This window comes from Trachemys scripta, chromosome 12, assembly GCF_013100865.1.
Source record: "Trachemys scripta elegans isolate TJP31775 chromosome 12, CAS_Tse_1.0, whole genome shotgun sequence".
Lineage (NCBI taxonomy): Eukaryota > Metazoa > Chordata > Testudines > Emydidae > Trachemys > Trachemys scripta.
The window spans coordinates 8,551,048-8,576,473 of NC_048309.1; the positions used below are offsets into that span (position 1 = coordinate 8,551,048).

General features: G+C 40.8%; 1 protein-coding gene across 1 annotated transcript in view; it reads right to left on the reverse strand.

Moving 5' to 3' along the window:
- CDH4 (cadherin 4) overlaps positions 1 to 25,426 on the reverse strand; it is a 658,708-nt gene that overhangs the window by 118,731 nt on the left and 514,551 nt on the right. The window contains exon 6 of the mRNA XM_034787039.1: positions 14,708 to 14,852. Coding sequence (XP_034642930.1) covers positions 14,708 to 14,852 — 145 coding nt within the window. The remainder of the gene's footprint in view (positions 1 to 14,707; positions 14,853 to 25,426) is intronic.

A 25,426-nucleotide genomic window follows, 5' to 3' on the forward strand; every position in this document is an offset into this window, starting at 1 on the left:
TTAATGGGGGTACTCATATGAGTAAGGGTTCACCAATGTAAGGACAGCCCAATCTAGCCCATATAGTGTATGTGTTTGAATTGAGCAGAAATGGAAGTAACAGACTAACAGTGCTGGCCGTGTGCCAGCGTGCATGCAAAGAAATGGCCATTATCATCCCACAGGTCTTTTCCACCCGACGTCATGGACGGACACTGTGAAGGCTGTTCCAAGCAGCCTTGCTAAAGTGTTGCACGCCTGACCGTTCCACTTCTGGGTCAGCCACTGCCAACCGTGATGAATTACAAGGTGGTTTTTAAGATGCAGGACTAGAATGAAATGACCAAACCATTTTCCCTCGTAACCGGAGACAGGATTTGAAGCTGTCATGGGTTTCTGATAATTAATACAACTACTCAGCACTTTACTTCTGCAAAGCATGAACTTAGTGCATTTCTGATCTGAAGAGCTAGTGCACGAACACAATGCACAACCCAGACCTCATTAAAAGAGAACACAGGAACTGATGAAGCACAGAACATTGACCAAACCCAGGTAGTGTATCACATGCTGAAACACATCATCTGAAAGACGTATTCGATATAATTGCACTAAAATATACACATGATCTATGAATATCTGTAGATAACCTGTTGAAATAGAAACATTTATCACTTCAGGTAGAACATATATTAAATAAAATACACCACCTAGTAAATCATGTCAATATTAAATCAAGTTTGTTACACCTGTTGAACAACCCTCCCAAGCAACTGATTGAATTATCATGCGCAGATAGTGCTGACAAGAGTACTGTACATTAGCTCTTCATTAACTAATGTGCCAAGTTCATATCTCAACTGAGTCAAAGTTAACATATGACACGGCATAGCTGATCTACCATTAAAAAGAAGACACCAGGAATCTGAACTTGACAGTGCATGCCTTCCATTTTACAACGAATGCAGCCTTCTGAACATTACTTTGTCAAGTAATGCCAATTTATTTCAACCAGATGATAGTTGAATGTATGAAATAGCAAGGCATCCATTGCCCCTATCTCCTGCCTACCTGAGACAGAGGGTTTGCGTATGCTAGATCTGATGGGGTAATTCCAGCTCAGGTAGACATACCCACACTAACTCTGATTGAGCTCGCATGCTAAAAATAGCAATGCAGCCGTGGCAGTGCAAGCAGCAGGTGCAAGCTAGCTGCCCAGGTATGATCCCATCTGAAACCCCGGGCACATACTCGGAGCAGCTATCTTGTCCCACTGCTAGTGCTGCTGCGACTACACTGATTGATCAGAGCAAGCATGGGTATGTTTTCCTGAGCTAAAAATTACATCTCCAGCCCCTGCCTAGACATACCCTATGAGTGTCACTATGTGAAAACATCCCCTTCAGATTGATTGGGCTTTCTGTGGGATGCGCACATGATTAGAGGAAGTGATAAAGAAACCATTAAGTGCAAGATAGAGCCTTACAGAATATATTATGTCCAGAGGAGCGGGGGCTGGTAAAGATGATTAATCCACTTAGTGCAGAATGAGAGTTTCTACACAGGGAGTTAGCTTTTGTGCTTCATATTCACATCCTAGAGACTTGGCACTAACTTCCCCAAACCCTAAGATGGTTTGGTTTGGAAATGATTACTAAAGTGCAGTTCTGCATTGAAAAGTTACTATGTAAAACTGGCTTTGTGGGGTTCCTTGTATCTCAGTGACTCAAGATCATACTGTATATACCCATTTGATAAGGAAAAATAAAAGTAAAAAAAAAGATTATATTTGAATCTCTAAATACATGCACGGATACATGCACTCAAATGTTTAGCTCTGCAAAGTCATCCTACGATCTGACTGGCAAGGTGGATTCTTTCTGGCTCAGATGTTAACAATAAAGAACTGCAGACTAATTGCTGCCCTCGCTTTCCCTTTGTCTTCAACCTCTGATCTCTTTCACATCTGTGCAACCTCATTTCTGTGCAGTAAAGATTGGGTTTTCACAGTGTTAAGATTTACAATTGTGCAAACAAAATCGGAGAACAGTCGCACTCACACCTCTTTGAAAAGATGGCCTCTAATGCTTTCGTGTTACAATTGCATCATAATTACCTCTATTCTAAGCTGGATAAAAACGAGACTGATGTTTATTAGTTAGACTTAATGCAGAGCTAATGGGGCATTTATCAAAAAACAAAAAGCCTTCCACGCTGTCCTTTATGCCTCATACCAATGCAATAAATACATAAAATAACCCCCACCGTGTCTGTTCTTGTGTAGAAACAGACACACTAAAACTCCATGCAGTTTTCAGTGATAGCATTAATTCTTTATTGAGCTGTGTCTTACAGTTTATGTTTTTAAATGGCTGGTAAATGTTACAGAATCATTAAAGGTTGGTTAACCTTCTCAGTCTAATTTTGTCTTACAAGATACTTAATTTAATCATCTCCCCATAGAAAAGGAATGAATCATTATGTGCAGACATGTAGTGATGACCATATTACATTAGATCTTCATTAACCCAAGTTAATAATGGCTTTGAACTGATGGAATCCTCCCCTTCCTCCTTATTCTCCCCCCCCCAAATTGCAAAGCTCATGTAGTGAATGTTCTACATACCAATGTTTGGTAGAAGAATAAAGTTATCACTGATGGAAAGTTCATGCTTTAAAAGTGGCACAAAATTTGTATAATACTCTCCTAAAACTGACAATTTCTCATTTAAAAGCATCCTGATAATTGCTGTCTTATACTCCCTGGGTCAGATTCTCAAACCCTTACTCGTGTTGAATAGTACCTTACTCTTCAAGCAATACCATTCATTCCAAGAAAATCTCTTGCAGAATAAGATATGGCTTGGAGAATAAAGATGGCAAAATCTGGTCCTATATTTGTACACAACGGGATCCCAAACCTGAATATGTTCTCTGGGTTCTACAGTTATATGAATACTTCTCCTCCATTTACAATAATAACTTTTAAATATTGCTTCAGTGTTGAAGGCAGCAACCATCTGAAAATCTCAAGTTCCAGGCTGAATCAGTCCATTGTCCATCTTGGATTTGTATATGAAAATTGAACTTTGCCTTTGTTCTCCTCTCCTTGATGATTTCATTCTGATTCCAGCAAAAAGTGAAATGGACAAGACTCTTTTTCTGAGAAGCAACTTGTCAATTTCAATCTTCTGCCAGTTTGCCAGACCAGAGCATGATTTTCATCCAGCCTCCACACTGAGGGACAGATTCTTAATGTAAACAAAAGGCACCAATGGAGCCACAACAATTCACAGAGAATCTGTCATTGGCATTTTCGGTCCACTGAAGCTCTTGTTTTGGAGGGCTGATATTCTTTTAAACCATCAAGGGAATAGTTGAAAGCAGAAAACATGCTTATGGAGTGGTAGGACATTTTGGGCCTTGCCACTTTTAACCATGATCCTTTACAACTGAAATAAGTGCAAGAGTTACTCTTGTCTGTAAATGGTGCACATTATGGCTGTGACCAGCTGTGTTTGATACACCAAAATTCAGGTCCTTCATGAAGCACTGTAGAACCCGAGAACAACCCCATACATATGAATATGAAACAATAATAATACCTCTTATACAGCACTTTTTAATCAGAAGATCTCAAAGTGTTTTACAAGGGAGATCACTGACCATATCCCCATTTTACAGATGGGGAAACTGAGGCACAGAGCGGGGAAGTGACTTACCTAACGTCATCTAGAAGAAGAGCTGGGAATAGAACCCAGATCTCCTGAGTCCAGTCCAGTACTTTCTCCACTTGGAGTTAACAATATATAAAATCAAATCAGAATCAGAATAGCCCTGGCTAAACTAAGCATTATATTTTGACTAGAGACCTTCTAAACTTTCTTGGGTGAAGGAACAGGAGTCTTGTCATTGATGTCAATGGGGCCAGGATTTCACTCCTTGTATTTTGTCAGCTAAGGATGAGGGGGGCAAAAACTAAAACCATGATCATTCAAAGTTTTAAGCACAGGAAAGGACGACAGACACAAGTGCATAGCCATAGCCTGCGAGCGTGAGAAGGAAATAAAATAAACCTACTATTTTAGTCAAATAAGGAGAGGCAAGACTTGGAAGCCACTGAAATGCCAGAATAACTATTTTCAAATCAATGAAGTATTGTCTGGATAATCAATGTAATGAATGAAGAATAGGGAGAGTTGTCATTACTAAATGTAGAAGTAGTGAAGATGATAGAAGAGGCAATTTAGAAGATATGAACTTGAGGCCAGCATAGAGACAACTGCTGTAGTATCTAAGACTAAAGCTCAACCGTGCACAAAAAATGGATTAAATAGATGATAAAAAGCCATTTTTACATTCTCATTACCCCAAATGCAAAATGAGAATCAGACCCACCAAATTTATGCAGTAGTGTCATCAAAATAAATAAATAGTGTCAACTAAATGAACAAGTGCAAGGCATGGAGATGAGACAGATGCTTGAAATTCTGTTGCAGATGTAATAAATCGCAAATATGTCTAATCTAAACTGTATCCTGCATCACATAGACAGAAAAGTAAAGTAGAAGCAGCACTTTCCTTTCAGATGCCGCTCCCTGGGGAGTAGCTGATAGCTCCTGGCATGCTCTTTTACCATTTTTTTTTTGTAATCAATGGCATATTTTGACCTTTCAAGCAATTAACCTAATTCACAGACGATGTCACTCCCTAATTACTGGAGACATCAGATTGTCAACCTCAAACAAGGCACAAAGAGACAACCTAATGTGAATAAAGAGAACAAGTGGGTTTAGAGAGATGATTGAAAAAATCAGAAAGGGTGCTGTCATCTGGAACGGAAGAACAAAATAAACATCTTGGGAAAGAAAACTAATGAATGCACTGAGTACAAATCACACAGAGGTATAGCCAGATTTGAGGTTAACTCTTGTATGATTTGGGAATGTAGTCTGCAGCCTGGTGAGACTGAAAGTTATATGAAGTAAAACTCGAAGAAAGACAAAACCGACTTCAGTACAAACGGATGAGCCTCAGCTTATGAGGCAGTTTAGTAAATGGAACCGCTTGCTTCTCACAGTAAACTCAAAAAGTGGAATAAGAGAGATTTAGGACAAAATATGCAACCAACACAATTTGCATAAAAGCATGAATGTATTTGCATGCCTCATTTGCACATGCACATATTGCACAGCTATAACTGTGCATGCAAACAGAAAGACAGATGTCCGATGGCAAATGCATATGCAAATAGTGAAATTATGCAGACATTTCTTTACAAAATCTGGGCCTCCACACACACTGCACAATACCATTGTGTATCTTGAATTTTCACTGAGAAAGTGGTCTATACAATTATAAAATATAGTTTCATAATTTCCAAAATAGAATAAAAAAATGTTAGACTTTTTTTCATGACAGAGTGGACATTAAAGTGCACAGCAGAAAATCTATCCACATTACTCTGTAGAATTGAGTTATGAGAGAGGCCATTAATGCAACTAAAGAAACAAAATATACAATGATGGTACTTAATATACACCAGATTGGGAACTGGAAGAATGTATCAGGGCAACTGCACCAATGTTTTCCCTCCATGGTCCAGCAAGGGCTCCCACTCTAGGGCCCCAGATCCTCAGCTGTCAACTCTCTTGAGCAGAGACCCATATCTCTCTTGCTCCTGACTGTAGTTTTTCCCAACCTGCACTGTTCAATACCTACACTGTCATATTCTCAGCAAGCCAGACTGCCTAAACAAGCCAGTGTGTGTGCTTTACTTTCTCACCAAAGGTAATGAACAGCTGTAATTGCCAGCAATCACAGGTTACCACACATCTCTTTATAAGCAAGCACATTTATTCTTAAAGTGAAAGCATTATGGAGAAAACATATTAAAAAACCTACTAACATACTAATAAGCTTACCAGAGATCACCTCCCAGTTCCAACAAGGGCTCTGGTAGGAGTCAGTCCTTCAAACCACACAAAGGAGTTTTCTGTGGTTACAAGCTTTCACAGCTTTAGCTCAGAAACGGCACACCAATGAATAGATAGTCTTTTCTTTATACAGCTTAGGTTTATGAGATTGGTCTCATGTAATAGGTGATCAGCAGACAAAAACAGTCTCCTCAGGGCATAGTTTCAAAAGACTGGATTTTTGCATAACCAGAGGTGAGAGATATGCGTTAACCTCTCCTTAGGTATTTTCCAGGAACACATGTATTGTCTGAAAAGACCATTCTTGTCTGGCACATTGTTCGATATAGTCCTTTGTTCGTTCAGGCTTCTCATCACATCTCTCCCCTAGAGAAGTTGCATACAATCCTGGCCCAGAATAATATATAAACTTTGCATTTAGTACAGTAGACCCAAAGAGACAAACTTAAGACAATAAGGATATTGAAGGAAACTGCTGGATCTGTCACAGCAGCTGCACAGGATGTCTCCAGAAAAGATGCAAGATGTGCTTGACACCTGTTCCATCCTTTCAATTGTATTTAGATATTTTCATTTGCTGTAGTCTGATAAGACTTGGTGATGCTAGGTGAACAGGTAGGGCCAAAGTTCACTGACTTCAATGCAGTTAGGTCAGCAGAAAATTTGTCCTTTAGTCTACAAGGGGAAACTGTGTAGATTGTGCATAGTTTTCTTGCACAATATGTTACAGACACACAGTCAGTACACACACACACACACACACACACACACACACACATACACACAAAACCAACGGCAGATTCAACAAAGGACCAGATTCTTGATTGTTTTTGACTATTAACTACTTGCTGGAGGACCCCTGGAAGAATAGTTATAGCCTGATTAGCATGATGCTTCACAACTCTACACTGCTATCAACTTATTTGTTTTTATTCTTTTAAACAATGTGTCTTGATTATGTTTTCCCATAGGTATATGGCACATTATTTGTGGTTGTTTGGTAAAAACATTGCAGTGGATGGGCTACTGCATTGCTATAATTTATTTCCAGACTGGTCTCAGAAGACTATTTCAACCAATTTTTCTTTATATCAACTTGGCCATTTTCTTTGAAGGGAAAAGTATCAGAGTTTTTGGATGTGGATTTTTTTCTTCTTGAGCCCTATAATTCACTGCATGGCTACTGGGACTGGCTGTTTCTATACTAAAAAATAAGTAAGCAAACTATTTCACAACTACCCAGTTTTGACACAAAACAGAAAGCAGTAAAATGTGGTTGCATAGGAGAACTTTCTTATCTCAGAATGGTGCTTGGCTGAGCAAAAGACTTGAAAGAAGATATTGTCTGTCCTAAATTTAGGTGCAACGTGTCAGAGAGAGAAGAGAGTGGGTCGGATGAAGCCATTTTTAATAGTTTACAAAATGCAAGGATGAAATTAGCCTCTATCCAAACTGAACAGACTGAGGCAGCATTAAGATATTTAAATGGGCTGTATGATGAACATAGTGATAATGCATCTGGTAAGACTGAAAAAACTGCTGAGTCATATTGTGCTAATAAGGCAATCAGATGAGTTTTTAAGTGTTATCCCTTTAAGGACAATGATATTCTTGCTATTTCTATGCTTTCCTAGCTCTAGTGCTGATTAGGAAGAAAATGCAATTAGAAAAACACACTCTCACGCAGGGTAGGATCCCCCACAAGATTTCACTGTATACATAGTAATGTGGAATTTGATCGTGAATGGTAATAATGACTGAAGTGAGTAAATCTGGGTCATGTTGAGAGAGGCAGATTCTTCTCTTGCTGTGTGACACCTAAATTGCATCCATTTTAGGTCTCCTTTTTCATTTGGTAGAGAAAAGGCTTAGATTTTTAAGGGTACAGGTATCATTAATTTTGTCCAAAACTAACGAGAATAATACTCCACAATTTCAAGAGTGAAAGAAGCAGCTTATATGTTTGAGATACTTTCATCATATTTCTGGGGCTACACCCACTCACCCCACACATGCGCTTTGACATACAGTTTCAAGTATAAGTCTCTCTTTCACTGTGGATCAGATCCTCAGTTGTGTCAATCACTGTAGTTCCACTGAAATCAATATAGCTATATCAATTTACATATGATGAAGACCTGGCCCTACATAGTCACATATACACATTGATGTTGGGATGTGGTAAGTGGTAACTCACTGTTTCCAGTTCATGAGTATGTTATGATGTCTTTGACTTGTATTTTTCTGAATACGCTTCATTTACTAAGGCTCTGATAGGACAAAGCACTTGTAGACGTGCTTAACTTTAAGCACATAGTTAAGTTTATCCTCATTCAGCAAATTCCTTAAGCAAGTCCGATTGGCTTAAGTGAGATTTAAGCACATGTTTAAGTGCCTTGCTGAATCAAGGCCTTAAATAAAGAATAATGAAAATTATTTGCCTCCAAGCTTGTAAAACAACACTGACTGTATTAAAGTTGCGATTATTAGCTTCAACATAGTGTTTTTGGATTAATTCAAATTCAAAAGGGAAGGAAGTGTTTTTCACTTACTGTCTCCTGCCAGCATTTAAAAATGATGGTTCTTATTGCCACTGACTCTGGAACTTTACCTTTGCCATTTTCATTTCCTCTCTCAAACAATTTTACCACCTACGGCACTCCCCCCACTTGTAATTTAAGTGGAAATACAACCTTCAGGATGATGAGCATCTCTTTGCTAACTGTACTATCAGGTAATGAGAGGAAAGAGCCAGGAATTCAGAACCTCAGTGCTTCATACAAGTCTATGTATAAATGCAACTCTATGCCTTAAAGGATTAATTTCACAAGTCTTAAATTGCAGTTTAATTTGAAAACTAATTCAGCCCCATAATTGGCTTTTCTGTTCAAATCACTGAGGCTAAAGATTTAAATTCTTAATATTCAGATGACTTTCAAGTATCTCGCCCCATCTGTGCATTAGTCCATGGTGTTAATCTCTCAAGGGAATCTCTGCTAGCATAGAAATAAAATAAATAAACAAACAACTGGGGCACTAATAGCATAAGCTGCTTTAAAAAAATCCCTGCTATTATATAGAATATTTATTTTTATGAGATTTCTTTAACTCAATTTTCTACATGTAGATTTTGCTCTCAGGTATTTAATTTTTTAGGTGACATCAATATCAAGAATCACATTATCAGAATTGCATGGAGTTAGGGGGAGGCAGCAAATTTTAATTACAACATTTTTCACTTAAGGAGTATCAACTATAATGTTCCGTTTCTTTGAAGGTTTACCCATGATGCTTAGAGCTTCTTCCAGTTCATTCAGGAATAAGAAACTGGTATCAATTCTGCCCTTCAGTTTAACAATGTGCTAAAAAATCAAATGAAAAACAGGGTGAGGTGAAATTCTGGCATCACTGAAGTCAATAGGAGTTTTGCTATGGACTTCAGAGGGTCCAGTATTTCACCAAGGCCGTAGGTAGGGGTGGAGATAAGGGATGGGTTAATATTAAAATGCCTCCCACATAGAGCTAGTAGGAAATCTTCCAACTGATGGTTCTTCCAGAGGAAAATGCCAATTTATCAAAAGTAAAACTTTTTTACAAAATTTTGACAACATTTCATTTTGGAAAAACAAAAACAAAAAGCTGCTGGAGCGAAGCATTCGGATAAGGTTGGTACTTGTTAGACCTTTTTGGAGCAGAATGTTTTGATTTCCCATTTCAAAACATCTTTTCATTTCAATTATTATAATATAATATAATATGTAAAGTCAAAATTGGAACAAAACATTTAGATTTTATCAAAACACAACATTCTGATCACACTGAAGCTAAACTTTTGCCACAATTCCATTTCGTGGGAAATTTCAATTTTTTTGTTTTGTTTTCATTCTATTTTGGAAGGGAAAAAAATTCAAACTCACAGAATTTCCCATGAAATGGAAAATCCAATTCCCAGCCAACATTACTCTCACAAGATATCCCTAGGATCCCGCAATCCTGTACAAGCACTGCTGTAAAACTCTAGTAGCTAAAGTTTGTGTCAGGCAGTAACTGGTAAAAATATTTGCAAGAGGATTCTGTGAAGCATGGTAAGAAGAAGAAGAAGAATTTTTTCCCCTGGCTATTACCCAGTAAGCTAGTTTGCCCTGATTCATAGAAATAAGTTTTAAAGGTACAAGAGAATTCATGCAGCACGTACTACATTCAGAAAAGAAGCTGTGCAATCCATACAGCTTTATCAGCTCTTGAAAGGAAAGTTCTACAGTTATGAGGGAACTAGAACTTCGCTGATTAAGGCTGCCGGAGGGACCAGGGGAATTTCAGCGCTAGCTTGCAGCAGCATTTTTTAAACTTAGCTGTGTTCTTCACATAGAGGCAAAGTTCAAAGAAGCAGAACATTATTCAATGTGAGTAAAACATGGCCTTTTAAGATATACTTTCAAACAGTGGTGCATTAAATCAAAAACAACTTGAGTGTCTGTGTGTGTGTGTGCGGGGGGAGCTGATTCTGTGGGGAAAAATATCACACATAACTATTCATGTTCTGTGTTTGTTTGGAAGGCCCTGCATTTTAAAAACTAAAGGGTTCATCTGCATACCCTTAGACTAAATAAACTAGAAACAGCAAGGAAGAATTTATTGCAGAGTATCAAAGAAGGGAAAAGAGATACATTTCAATACAGCATCTAGCACACACTTGGGAATTGTACAAGGACCAGAGAGTGACACCCCTATTCATACAGAGTAGTACATTACTCTGCAAGGGGCAATCCCATTAATTTCAAAGGGACTACTCATGGCATATGGTGCTATTCAATTAAAGGAGAGCAGAATCGTACTCAATGATAATAATAGATTATAATTAATAATACATGAGCTCTGGTCAGCATTCCTGTCCAGGTTTGATTACAATGGTGGCTGGCACCCTTAGACAGTATATTCTCTGGAAACCTGGGCAGTCTGTTGGACTCGGAGTGCCATGCATTCCATTAAGGCCTGTTCAACAAAAATGAGTTTGGACCGTCTTTGAATAAGTCTGTCCATCCTTCTGCACCAGCCTTCTCCTGGTTCTTGGTCAGTCTAGATGTCCAAGGAAGGCTATTGCTATGTTTTTAGGAAGTGAATCCATCTTACACCTGGGGTGACACGCAGGGAAGCTAGGCAGACAGAGTGAACTAGCCACATTGCACACTTGTAGTCCACCCACCCATCTGCATTCCCATCATCTTGAAGCTCAGCACCTTCTTTTGGATCCTTGGCACAGAACTCTTCAGGCCATCTTTTGACTGGACCTCCACCACTCACAGCAAAGGCCAGGCACAGTTTGCGGTGCCTGAGCTCTCCTGACCATACGAGATGTTTCCTCCTGCCAGGGCCAGCTCCAGGGTTTTGGCCGCCCCAAGCAGCCAAAAAAAAAAAAAAAAACCCCGCAATCGCGATCTGCGGCGGCAATTTGGCGGGAGGTCCTTCGCTCCAAGCGGAAGTGAGGGACCGTCCGCCAAATTGCTGCCTAATAGCTGGACCTGCCGCCCCAAGCACCTGCTTGCCAGGCTGGTGCCTGGAGCCGGCTCTGCCTCCTGCTTGTCTCCCCAGGAGCAATAGCCACCCCAAAGGGACAGGGAGTAAGCAAAACGCTAGCTCCTCCTCACTCTGCTCACTGGAGCTTGCTGGCTGTTGAGAAGGGAGCATGCTGCACTTTGCAACTCTGTGTATGCTGTGTATGCTTGAGGCACAATCCCTTCTGCAGCTCCCCCTGGGCTGGGGCAGCTCCACTCTGCCCCTTACTCAGGGATGTGCTGTAATGGCACAACAGAGTTCTTTGTTGTTTACTTCAGAGGTGATCCGCTCTAGTGATCCTGTTAATCAGCCTCACAGGGGCTTTCCCTTGTATCTCAAGGTCACTGTGCTTTGCTCATCTGCATATATTTGATTCTCTCTGGGAAATTTCCATGGGTCAGATCTTGAGTTCTTTACTATTTTCACTTGGGCAAAATTTCCACTACGTTCAACAGGACTTTGGCCCATGGTTGTGATTGCTATTAAAGTCAACGTTTATCCAGGATACTACAGTTACTTTCCTAAGTTAAAATACTTGAACATACCGGTGGCATTCCTCTATAATGTGGTAATTGAATAAATATAGTCTTTACAATATTGACCACTGTACATGGACGCATAGCAAGTATCAGAAAGAGTAATCAAGGGGCTAGTCAGAGATGAATAGTCAAAGTCCCAAGGAGCAGTTCAATAGGAGTGAAATGTGCCTTTTATGGCAATGAATGCGGATCTGCTATATCACATAAGAGGTTTTTTTTCAGCTTGCTTGAAGCAGAACTAAACCTATAATGTAATAAATTGCTGAATCAATAGTGAGCACATTTTGCCTTTTGTTTTCTGTAGGAATATTTGTTATACCTTTCATTTGTCGATCGTTGTGATGAATAATTAGGAATCCTGGCTGCAGTTTTTTTGCATTGTACAAAGACCTAGTGTGGTACCCTCTTATTACTGTAATTTCCTGATATAACTCGAGTGGAAAAGGATGTTTCCAAGTCTCTGGGAGCTTCATGCTTAGCTAAATATGTGGTGTACTTCATTTTAGCTATATATATCTCCAAAGAAAACAGTGATGTCCTAATTTGAAGTGGGTGAGGAGTGCACAGGTTCCACAACCTAACTCTACAACCGCTCCATCATTATCTCAAAGACATAATCTCACAATTATTGACATGTTTCGCAGAAAGAGGGCATCAGACACCCAAGTCCCCAGACAGGTTTACAGAGGCAAAGAACAGAAATTCAATAACTATTATAAACCTTTAAAAAAATACTGATTAAACAAGAAAGGAGGGAAAACAAATACATCAAAGGCAAATGTAATTGCTTTTGAATAAAACAGACTGCTTCCCATTTACCTGCCTTAAAGGCAGACACACTGGACTGGGATGCAGAATACCAAAAATCACTGGTATAACAGAGGCACAAGTATTTTGTAGTCCTATTCTGATTTAATGGCTTATAGGCTTATCTGGATTTCAAACAAGAAAGGGCTGCAATTTACTCCTTCCCTCATCCTAATGAGCGGAGCTAGTTAAACATTTGGGAACACTTTCAATATTGATTTGTTTTAGAATAAGATGTGGGAAGTCTGATTTGTTATGGAAATGTCATGAGCATCATGGCTTATTTCAATCAGCACTTCAGATCTTGATAACTTGTATGTGGAAGCCCCAGTGTGGCCTTAGTGTAACAGAGGGGGAAAAAAACTTCTCTGTGAAAGAGTCATTAGAATGATCAGTTCAGTTTCTTTACAGCCCAACTCTGAGGATCAGAATCTGGATGAGAACTTTGAAGCTTTGGTGCATCTCTACCTCAAACATACCAAGAGGGAAGCTATGTCATGTTCTTTCCTCAAGAAATAATGTCACACTTTGTCCCCACGACATGTCACCACAAGAGCCATTCTTCACACTGCTGAAAGACAATCAATCAGGATTGCAAGTCACCTCGTTAAAAATAGTGGCCTCAGGAGACTTCTCTATGACAACTACCTCAGGCAGCAGAGAAGTAATGATAAATGTTTGCTGACACAAACCAAAAGTCATGTGATGTTTAACCCTTCTACCTGTAAACAACTGAAGATAAATTTATCCTGGGGGGGGGGGAGGGGGGGAATCTCATTAAGGCTTTAGGAGCATTGTATTTTATAGCAGTTTACCTAAAAATAGTGGCAATAGTTTTCACAACACAGTCTCCACTTCTTCATTAAATAATGAATACATTCATATTAGTTATATTCAGGAATAAGCTAAAGCAAACCATTTACCATATTGTAAATTGCCTACTTATGCTCTACCCCCAATGATGAATCAACAGTATATTTGGAAGGGAAATGTTAAAAAAGGCTAAATTTTTCCGAAGACTTCTTAAATGTGCTAATGCTTGCACCATTACCTCAACTGTATGCACAAATTAGGTACTCACTGATTTTGCATGAGAATTTGCACACTTAATTTTTTTGAAAATCTGGTCTCAGATCTCGGCATAATTCACGATCGGCAGAAAAAACATGGCACGAGAGCAGACACCATGAAGTCAGTGGGAACCTTGTAATTTACTACAACGATTTTTGGATCAGGTCCCGTATGAATAAGTTGTTTTTCCACAACTTGGGACACAGACCTTACTGGACTCTGAGTGGATGGTAAATACTGAGTTTACAAATGACTGGATTACATTTCAGTCAGCCAGATATACAGTATTTCAAGCATACAGTCAGGTAAAAGTCAAGATCATTGCAGGGTTTGCTTTTCTTTTTAGGATTCTATCATTACTTTACTGATTACATGCTACTGTAGAACACTGTAAATGTAACAAACATTCGAGACAGGCAACACCAGGTTTGATTTTACAAAGCTTCAGCAGGTTTCAGAGTAGCCGCCGTGTTAGTCTTTATCCGCAAAAAGAACAGGAGTACTTCTGGCACCTTAGAGACTAACCAATTTATTAGAGCATAAGCTTTCGTGGGCTACAGCCTACTTCTTCGGATGCAGTTGCTTTTGCAAATAAAACTTCCAAGTAGTGTGATTTGGATGCAGCTCCCATTTTATTCAACTCTACACCTCCCCCCCTTCAACGTTTATGGTAATTCAGCTAAACTGTTCAAGTTTTCACCAAGCTTTTACAAAAAACAACAACCCCTGAGCATCAAGAGGAGTCATGAAACGTGTGAGCAAACCAATTTGTGCTTTATATATGAAGATTTAGACTTATCATAAGAGCTCTTCCAACTCTACCTGGTTTAGATCCTTCATCAACAGATCCATTATAGACTTGGTTTATAAACTCAGGCCTGTTGTCATTCATATCAATCACATAGATGTAGAGGTCAATGGGGTTCTCCACCTTGTTTCCATTCATATCCACTGCATGTGCCCTCAGCTGGAAATAAACACAGTGGAAGCATAATGTCAGTGACAGAATTCATTGGATAAAAGAGTTTTGTCAGCGTTGACTTCAGCATTTAAATTCTTTCCAAAAATTAAACTATAGGAATGTCATTTTTCCAGTAGAAACCAGATATCTGGTTTTCATCTAGGCACTACAGGATACATAATGTTTCACAACAGGGCCCAATATTAAAAATCATTTTCAAATAATAATAGTAAATAGAAACAAATAATTTTATAAGCTAAAAGAAACATTTTCTCCACGGCTAACAAATCACTACTTTTAAGTAGTTTAAGAAAAGTAGTAATTATTGCCTGGCAATCTCCAAAGACTAAGTTTTGCTTACTATTATTAATGCCATGATGACATGGGTTTATTTTCCACTGGTCACAAGAACTTCAGCAATGTACCATGGAATCTCACATTGCTTTGTGGCCACAATGACCTGTGGTAATTAATAAGTAAAGAGATCTCATAATTGTTGATACTATTATTATTATTTGTATTCTGTAGCACCTAAGAGCACCAGTTATGTACAGCAACCATGGTCCTAGGCGCCAAACACTGAACAAAAAGATGGTCTCTGCCCAGTACTTATTCAATTTCTCCAAAGGGGAGACCCATGTATAATTAAGAATGGGAAGCCTATCTCAACATTAACTACAGCATCAATGATGCAACATTATAATAGCCAGCATTGTACTGCTGAGTTCTCAATTAAAATGGCACTAGGACCCCATCTTATTAGGACTAACTATTGATAATAATGCTGGAAACTGAGACCATCAGTTTTCAGAATAAAAGGGACAGATATAGCATGTCAAAATGAGTAATTAATAAAGCAAAGCAATCAACAATACTCTGGAACAATCAGTAATCAGGTGAGAAAAAATGGATAGCTCCTTCATTATATGGAACAGATGGCTGCTCTAAATGGGTCATGTGCTGAAGGTATTTATCAAAGCTGGCTTGGAAGAAGGACTGGCTATGAAAGTCTTGTATTGTGCCTGAATTAAGTTGACCAATGGAGAGACATCTGGCTCTGGGAGAGTTTTGCAGCTTTAATTTTGTCACTTTCCCATATTTCAGTACCAGTGAGCACTGCTGAAACCCTGCACTGACATAAAAATCAGGGACAGTTTTCAAAACCTCAGGGGCAGATTCTGAAATACTGATGAATGAAGAATGAAAACGCCACATAAAAGGAGTTTGGTGAAACTGCTGTCTAGAAAAACAGGACTGTCACTTTAACACCAGATACACAAGTAGGCTTGCCCAATCGGCCCTTAGTGAATTCCTCATATTATACCACCTGCTATCATGCTTTTCCCTACAAGATTCCTAATGTATAATGGCCTCAATGTTGAGACGTGTTGGTATCTCCAGTTCCCATTCACGTCAATTGTAGCTGCAGACACTCAGCACTTCTAAAATTCAGGCCCAATGTGTCAAAGAACGTTTGTCGTTCTGATGCCTAGCACGTAAGGGTGCTAATTGTATTAATATTGATTTCAGTCTTTCACTTTTGCCGAGACTATGATTGATGGGATTTTACCCCTTTGTGTATGTTTTCCAAGAAGGTTTAACAAATATAATCACGCTATAGTTGATAGGCTGGACTGAGATTTAATCCAGAGAAGAGAGCAATCTGCCACACAGACTGAGGGTGGACATTTAAAAAAAAAAAAAAAAAGGTTAAAAATCACATTTTTTTAAACATTAAAAAGGCTGACTTCATTTTTAATACAGACTATCTCATTTGTGTTTCCTGATTCTTAGTGCTCTTAATATTTGCATTTCATGCCTACGTATAAACTGCTCTGACTTGTGTCAGCAGAGCTATCCTTCATTATGTCAGATGTAGCAATTCAATAACTTTTACAAGTCAAAGGTCAGATTGTCTTTGAAAAAAAGTAATTCTGAGCTAAAATTAAAGTTATTATCTTCAAACTGAAGCCTCACTGGACTCCTTCTTGCTGCATTTTCAGGAGCGGAAACAGCTCTATTCAGAGATAAAGCAGAGTGCAAAGCCGATATCTTTCTCTTTCAGATCTGGCTCCCCATCCCCCCCAAATTTTAATTACATTTGATAGCTCTTGTTTGAAATCTCCAGGAGTAAGTAATTTCTCAGCACTGCATGTCTATCTGCTTGTCACACACACATGCCCGTGTACATATGCATATGTTACTGATTCACTCAAGAAAAAAATTCAATAAGCAAGACGGTAGTTATCTCCCTAAACCTGCAGTGATACACACGCATGAGGCTCCCCTGCTCCATGGTAACATCAGCATTAGAGCCTCAAACCTGAATTCTGAAGGTGAGAACAGTACTTGAGAGTATGGACAGCTGAGCTAAGACTTGCACCCTGGTGGATTGAATTTGGTGATACGCACCCTTTGATTTAACATGCAATCCAAACACAGAGCATCACAGTCCCAACGCTGATCCCCCCCACACCCTTCCGGTTTGCATTGGTGACTGAGTGCCCTCACAGCTCCTCTTGTGTTGTCTCCCTTGTGTGGTTGTTACTGCCTCCTTTCTGACCATTTTTTTCTCTCTCTCCCCCTCCTTTTTGCCTGTTTTCCTTGTCCTTTTTTGTGTATTTTTTTATTCTTTCTGTGCTCTTTTGGTTGTTCTCACCTGGCAATGACCTTCCTCCATATCCTTTTGTAGGCTACATGCTCCTTACCTGGGGGTCAGGACCATCTGCTAGCGTCAACTACCGTTGACATGAACTCCCTGGGAAAGAGACGCTCAGTCTAGCAGGCTGCTGTCTGAGTCTATAACAATGCACAACAAGAGTGACTCCTGGGACTGGCTACATTAGAGTTCTTTGCAGGAGCAGGGAGGGAAGGCAGGTGGCTTTCAAGGGGTCACCTGCGGCTTTGAGGCATGTTTAAAGGAGGGACAGGGTGGAGCAGATATTAGGGAGCTTTCCTTGCCCTCTTTCATCTTCTCTTCTGTCCTGCAATCCCTCCCACCCTCCACCCTCGAACTAGTGTGGAGCTCTCAAAATGGGAAACACAAACATACCACATCATCATGAAGCCCAGCATATTTTACATTTTCTTGCTCCACAAGTATATATGACTATGACTTATTTATTCAGTATGCATGATTTAGTCTCACACAGTGCTCAGCGGGCAGGGCAGCAATCAAGTTCCATCTGCTACACGATGGATGTTGTGATAAGACAACGGATGGGATTAGAAATTGATACACTTAAGTGCTTTTTCATAGTATGTGAGCTGTTCAGGGGGGCAGGGCGAAGAAGGTGACTAAACAACCATCAGGTTTACTTCTGACAACTGGAACGGAGCACACACAGATTCAGGATGGGACTAACGTCTTCCAGAACTGGAGAAACCATTGTTTGAAAGGCCAGTTACCACAGCCTTGGGTAGAAGAGAAGGTGGGAGCACACAAAAACATTACATGGGAGACCATCAGGTGGAATTTCAATTGGGTGTTTGGAGGGATATTTAGTAACTGTTTATTAAAGTTCACATTAAACATTAAAGTTATCACAAAGTGGAGAGCATGGTGTTGGCTGAAGGTTAGAGAAAGAATAAATAGGAACAATGGAAAATGTTGGAATCCAACAGCCATTGTGTAGGATTCATAAATATAAATAAAGTCTAGTGGTCCAGATCCTCTGCGGTGGAATTAGTTACAGTTCCATTTTGTATCAGCCAAAGAGCTGGCCAGTCCCCTTGAACAAATATTTTTAAAAGTATGACAGTCTTCATTAACATACTTAGGCAGCAGCTACCACTGGTCTCTGTGTTTTTTCCAGAGACAATTTCTAGAGCAAATGTAGCTGTTGGCATACAAATGCTTCAGCATCATGATTATTGATGACACTGGATGCTGGTGCTATCTGAAGGTAGTTAGTCAAAGTCAACATAGTGAAATGTGTTAAATATAAATACTACTTCTGCACTAATACAATTAATATAAATATGTATAATCAGTAAGTGACAGATCTTTTAAAAAATTAGGAATACAATTCTGTGCCTAATTTGCACACACTTTATCATGATTAAACATCAAGTTATTATGGCACAAATGACCAGAATTACACATACGCTTTTGTAAACATGGTTCAAAATATTATTGAAATTAGTACTGATTTCTCTGGGTCAAATTCCTTGTTTTTTTGTCTCCCAGAGACAGGGGGGTGAGGTAATATCTTTTATTATACCAACTTCTGTTGGTGCAAAAGACAAGCTTTCAAGGTACACAGACCCAAAGAAGAGCTCGATGTAAGCTTGCAAGTTTTTCTTTTTCACCAATAGAAGTTGGTCCAATAAAAGATATTCCCTCATCCCCCTTGTTTCTGTAATAACCTGGGACCAACATGGCTACAACACTGTAAATAATTTTTGTCTCCCACACAGTCTAAACGATTCCTGTCTCACCCTGTAACCAATCTCCCCTTGTCCAGGCATCTCTGACTGAATGATAGTTCATAAAAGTGTTAATGGAAGCAAAGTGCTGGTTGAGACTATTCCAAGCTATATCTGTATTTAAAAACAGGCATATAAACGAAGCATGTTAATTGAATATTGTTGCCTGACTGCTAAATATTAGGTTTTATGGTGATGGTGTTTTGTTAACAAAGCTTGAAAATATATGAGAGACCAACCAGTCTGTTTGCCCATCACTACTGACTGCAGTTTTGATAGGAAGTTCTGGCATCTGAAATAATCAGAAAAGCACCAGGAGGTACTGATTTGCCCATGAGTGCAATCAGAGAGTCATCACCTACAACACAGAGAGCTGATGGGAACTCAGGTTGACCAGGGTCAAGAGAAGTGATCCATGTTAAACACTGATATCTCCTGAAAGTTATTTGGCACTGTTTAAAAACTGAGACACACAGACATCCGTGTAACAGAGAAAGTACTGCTGCAACGAATCAGAGCCTTGGAAAATCCATCCCTCTGAAGCTCAAGAGAAATATTAAAAGCTGACAAGCGAGTTCTGCTTCAGAACTACCAAAATAATTAAAAACTGATATGGTTCATCTCGGAAAAAAGGTGGGTTTCATCAGGCAAATGCTTCCTAATGTGGAGAATTAAAAGATGAGTGCTTTAGAAAGAGCAATCTTGACGCAATCAGGATAATTATACAAAAGAAAGTATACATGGAAAACATGGGAGTTAATGAAACAGAACTCTGGCATGTGTCCTCCCTAATTCTCAGGAAGATTTTTTTTATTGGCTTTTAGGTTATTTAGAAATAAAATAAACATGGACAGCATGTGATGCTAACAGAGATGCCAAAAAGATTTAGCTCCATGTGGGGCTGTAAAGAAATGGAGCTGCATATATCATACATAGTCAGCACAGCTGAACTGCTAGCCTGTGGCACACAGAAGATAACCCAATATGTTACATGCTAAAAACCAGGGGCCAGATCTTTACCTGGTGTAGATCAGTGTAGTTCCACTGATCTCAAATGGATTTATACCAACTGAAAATCTGGCCCCAGGACTCTATGTGAGCTAAGAAGAATCTTCATTAGGTATTAATAATACCTTGAGATGAACTGAGCTGTAAAATTCAGACCCAACTCTGAATCTGGAGCCAAATTTTCCCAAAGTTCAGATGTGTCTGGATCCGAGGTTAGGCCTGTCTCTAGTAATATTGTTGCTTATTGGCAGGACCCTCAGCTACGAGAAATTGGCATAAGCCCAATCAACTTCATTGGAGCCAAAGAGAAGCCAGCCATAGATGCCAGCAGGGGCAGAAGGAACCAAAGTAGGAACTGCTATATTGCAGGGGAGGAGGAAACATGGGGCCCAGCCAGGGCCACTCCTCCCTCAGCATCTCCCTGGTCCCAGAACTGTGCACAGTAGCAGGGGTGCCAGAATAGGGAGGGCTAAGGGGCCATGACGCTCCCACTTTTCACCATGGACCCGGCTTCCTGCCCCTCCTCTTCCTCCTGAGGCCCTGCTCTCCAGCCAGGCTGGAAATTTGAGCCCGACCTGGGTAAGAGCGGCCTAAGGAGCCCTGGCAGCTGTAGGGAGCTGCGGACCCTCCACCTGCCCGGGCTGGGCTGGCCAGAGGGCAGCCCTTGGCCCGTGTGCTCACCTGCTGGGCTCCGCACCCAAGGCAGATGGAGGGTCCACTCTTACCATGGCCCGGCGGTGGATCTTTGGCCCTTGAGGCCCCGCCCCCAGGCCAGCCCAGAAGTCAGAGCCGGGTTGGGGTAAGAGCCATGCGGACAGTTCTGGGGAGTTGTGGACCCTCCACCTGCACTGGGCGGGGGACCTGGGGCTGCACTCAGCCCCCACCCACATCCTGGGCAGGTGGAGGGGCCCGGGCTCCCTGGCCTGGCTCCAGCTTGGCTGGGGGATGGGGCTTTGGGGGAAAGAGAAGAGGCAGCGGTGGGGCCATGGAGGGTGCAAGGCCTCATGCTCCCCCCCCCCTTTTTAGAAATAATCCATCACACCTGCACAGGAGACGTCCCCCCTCTGAGGGCACTAGGTCCACACACTGTCTCCCCTCCTCCCCCAACACGTGGGGCTTGACAGAAAACTACAGAGGGCAGCCAGCCAGACACACCCGTTGGTAGGGGCAGAAGCAACCAAAGCTGGGACTGCTGGTCCTTTGGGGAACTTTCTCTAGTTTTGACTGGACTTTCTCTGCCCTGTGCTGATAGGCTGTTTGCTTGAATCTTCCCCCCCCCCCCCCCTTCAGTCTCTTCCACTGAGCTTCATTCCACACCCGCCCCCCTACCCCATTCTCCCCTGCCCGCCCCCTTTCCTCCCTTGTCCCATCTCCCTTCCCATCCTCCCATTTAGCCTATCCTCTCCGCAGTATGCCCACCTAAAGGGAAAAATAAATCCTGCATCTAACATGATGCTTGCGGCCATCACATTACTTACTCTTCTGGGGGGTCACACCTCTTCCCATACCCTATGTCTGTTGCCTACTTAGACTGTAAGCTCTTCAGAGACTGTCTTTTTGTTCTGAGTTTGTACAGCAGCAAGTGGAGTCCTGGTTCATGACTGGGGCTCCTAGGAACTACAATAATAATAATGGAGCCATGCTGATTAACACCAGCTAAAGATCTGACCTCTGTCTTCATTGCTTAGAGAGAGAATCACAAACAGATGTAGTTATGTCCCATATAGGGAAGTCTTGCACATAAGCCTTTTCTGTCTTCCTGTAACTCTGGGACATTGGTCTCACCACAGTGTTTTGGGTTACCACTTTATTTAAAGGTACATTTATAAATGGGTTACACAGGGTTAATAAATGCATAATCTATGGTTTAATAAATCACTTATCAATTGCTTAAAAGTCCAATAGGTCAAAAGTTTGTTTATAACCATGGCTTATAATGATCTATAAATACCTTCTTCTGATGTGTTTACCCCCATTTAAAACATAGAATCACAGAACCATGGGATTAGAAGGGACCGCAAATTTCATCTAGTCTAACCCCATGCTAAGATGCAGGATTTGTTGTGTCATATACTGCTCCTGCCTGTAATGGGCTTATTATATCTATTAATCATTTATGAACCCTTAATTTGGCTGTGGTTGTTTGGTTATGCCTAGGTCTCTTGCCTTCCAGAAAAGAGACTCCCATGAATGAGATTAAAAGAAGTTCTCATTGATTCCAGGTGCTAGAAATTAAAGTTTTTTGGGGAAGTGATACCAGTCACTTCACGGCAGCCTTTTAAAGATTTCCTGAAATTTCTAGTCTAAATATACTTATAGGATATATTTGTTATGTATTATGGGTCACATATGTCATTATTATGGGAGACACAGTCATTTTTTTTTTGGTTCAGAGTGTCTTGTACTAGACATCATAATTTTTCCATCAAAGGGGTTAGCTTGTGAATTATATCAACTGAGCTATTAAAATGACCCAGCAGCATTGAAAAAATATCGAAAACACTGAAGCGACATAGGCTCTCTCTCAAATATTCCTTTTTCAAAATAATCCTCTTCATCATTTTCACGGGCACAGCAGACAAAATAATTGTTCTTCTTCGCAGAGGATAAAATAATTTTGCTTCAGAATCTTTTTTGCCCAAGGGAAATTTCTCTTTCCATCCAACTTAAGAGGTAATCTATTTTCTTTATCCCTCTACTCTTGGCCAGAAGCATTGTCACCTTGGTTAACTGGACACCTGATAAAGCTAACAAAGTGTGCATCTCTGACAGAGCAGTTAGGAATATGATAGTGATAGTGGTGGAAGTAGTCCAGACCATTGCATTGACAGTATAGCATCTCCAGCAACAACTATTATGATATCAAAGGATGTGTCCAATGCCGATACAAAGCAATCCATGAAACAACTTTTTGTAGCTGCTGTAGAAAAGAGCTAATGGACGGATGCAGGAAGTACTGAAGTTTTGTGCAACTGGCATGCAAGGAGTACTATAATTTTTGAATCAGTTTGTGAGACTGTATTTACTATTTCGTTATACTTTGTACTACTTTGTGATTGTAATTGTGCTGTAGATTATAATACAAAGACCAATTACACTGCTCATAGAACATTTTGTGAGCCAGCAGAGTCTATGGAAGCCTCTCCTGGTGTTACTGATATTTATTAATTCCCTTGTATTTAATATTAGTCTATCTACTGTGGCAAAGTTCTGTCCTTGTCTCCGTGGGTCCTGCGTTTCCTGATGGATTTCACTAGCCTCAGAGGCTCACTGTGACCCTCCCCTTAACCCTTCTCTCTCTAGAGACAAGGGTCATAGTCTACTGAGCCATTTTCATCATAAGCCAGCGAAGGAGGTGAGGAGAAGCTATCCTCCCTTGCACAGTCTCTGGTGTCTCCCAGTCTCAGTGATTAATCAGGGGCAAAGGGGTGGGGGGGGGGAGCCCAGGCCCGCACTCTACTCCGGGCTTCAGCCCAGGGACCCTAATAGTATCAGCTATGGTAGCTGACCTTTTAGGAACAGGACATGTACAATTCCCTGGGAAGTAGCCCCCACTTCCTCAAGCTCCACTTCACCCTTACCTCAGGGCCTCCTTCCTTCTACCTAGTATGGTATATACAACTCAGTCTCTCCAACAGCGCAACTTCTCACAGCTCCTGACATGCGCGCCCACCTGACTAACTGGGAGGCTTTTTAACTAGTTTCAGCCAGCCCCTGATTGGCTTCAGGTATCCCAATCAACCTAGCAATCTCCACTGCCTTCTGGAAAGATCTTAATTGGTCCCAGGTGTCTTAATTGACCTGAAGCAGCTGCCATTTACTTATCCTGGTACCAAGGATTTGTTTAACCTGGGGCTAATATATCTATCTCCCATTACTTTTCTATAGCCATCTGGCCTTGCCCCGTCACTACCTGCTTAAGATCTTATATGATCTCCGCACTGTATTGTCTGCGTCTGAACACCTCCAGAGGATTTAAAATGAAAAATGACTATAATTGTTACTGCACGTCCAACTGCAGTAATGAATCGGTAACTTCCTATGACGCCCTCCTGTTGATATTGGTTTCTCACATTCTTTTAGGCCTGGTCTATACACAAACTTGACCAGCTCTCAGTGACACCACTGCTACGCTATCAAGTTACAATGGTTAAACGACATCACTCAGGCCTGTGAAAAAATTCACACCCTGTGTGATGCAGTTAAACTGACCTAAGCCCCAGTGTGGATATTGCTAGGTCGATGGAAGAATTCTTCTGTTGACTAAGCTAGTGCCTCTGGGAGAGATGGATTTACTGCAGTGACAGAAAACCTCCTGTTGCTGTAGTGTCTATCCTACAGCTGTGTCACAGCAGTTTTCTAGTGCAGATATGCCCTAAATGAGTGTAACATTGTGTGCGGACACTACATCCGTTTAAAGCAGGCTCAGGCTATGTCTTCACTAGAAGCGCTATAGTGACACGGCTGCAGTGCTGTACACTACAGAGATAGAAGGGGTTCTTCCATTGGAGTAGCAAATCCAGCTCTCAGAGAGGCGGAACTAGATTGACAGAAGATGTTTACAATGGGGCTTAGGCTGGTTTAACCACATCACAAACAGTGTGACATTTTTCACAGCCCTACCCCCTGGTGTAGACACAGCTAGACTGACGGAAGAATGCTTTGACCCATCACTCGGGAAGGTGGAGTTCCTACGGTGATGGAAAACCTCCTTCTGTCGCTGTAGTCTGCGTCTACACTACCAGGGCTACAGTGGCAATAGCGATGCTGCCTATTTAACAAGGGCAAACCCATGGAAAGCACATTTAAAACAACACAGAGAGTCTACACATAAAGGGTATGTCTACACTAGAGCTGGAAGGTGTAAATTCCAGCTCAAGGAGACATATCCATGTCAATAGAACCAATGTGCTAAAAATAGATGTGTAGCAGTAACGAGTGGTGTGAGGAGATAGCTGCTTCAAGAGTGATCCTATCCAAGGTGCTAGGCATGTACTTGGGGAGGTTAGCCCCTCGCACCGCTAGCACCACTATGGCAACATTTCTAATTTTAGCATGCTAGTTTGATCACAGCTAGTGCAGGTCTGGCTCCTTGAACTGGAAATTACCCTTTCCAGCTCCCATGTAGACATATACAAAATGCA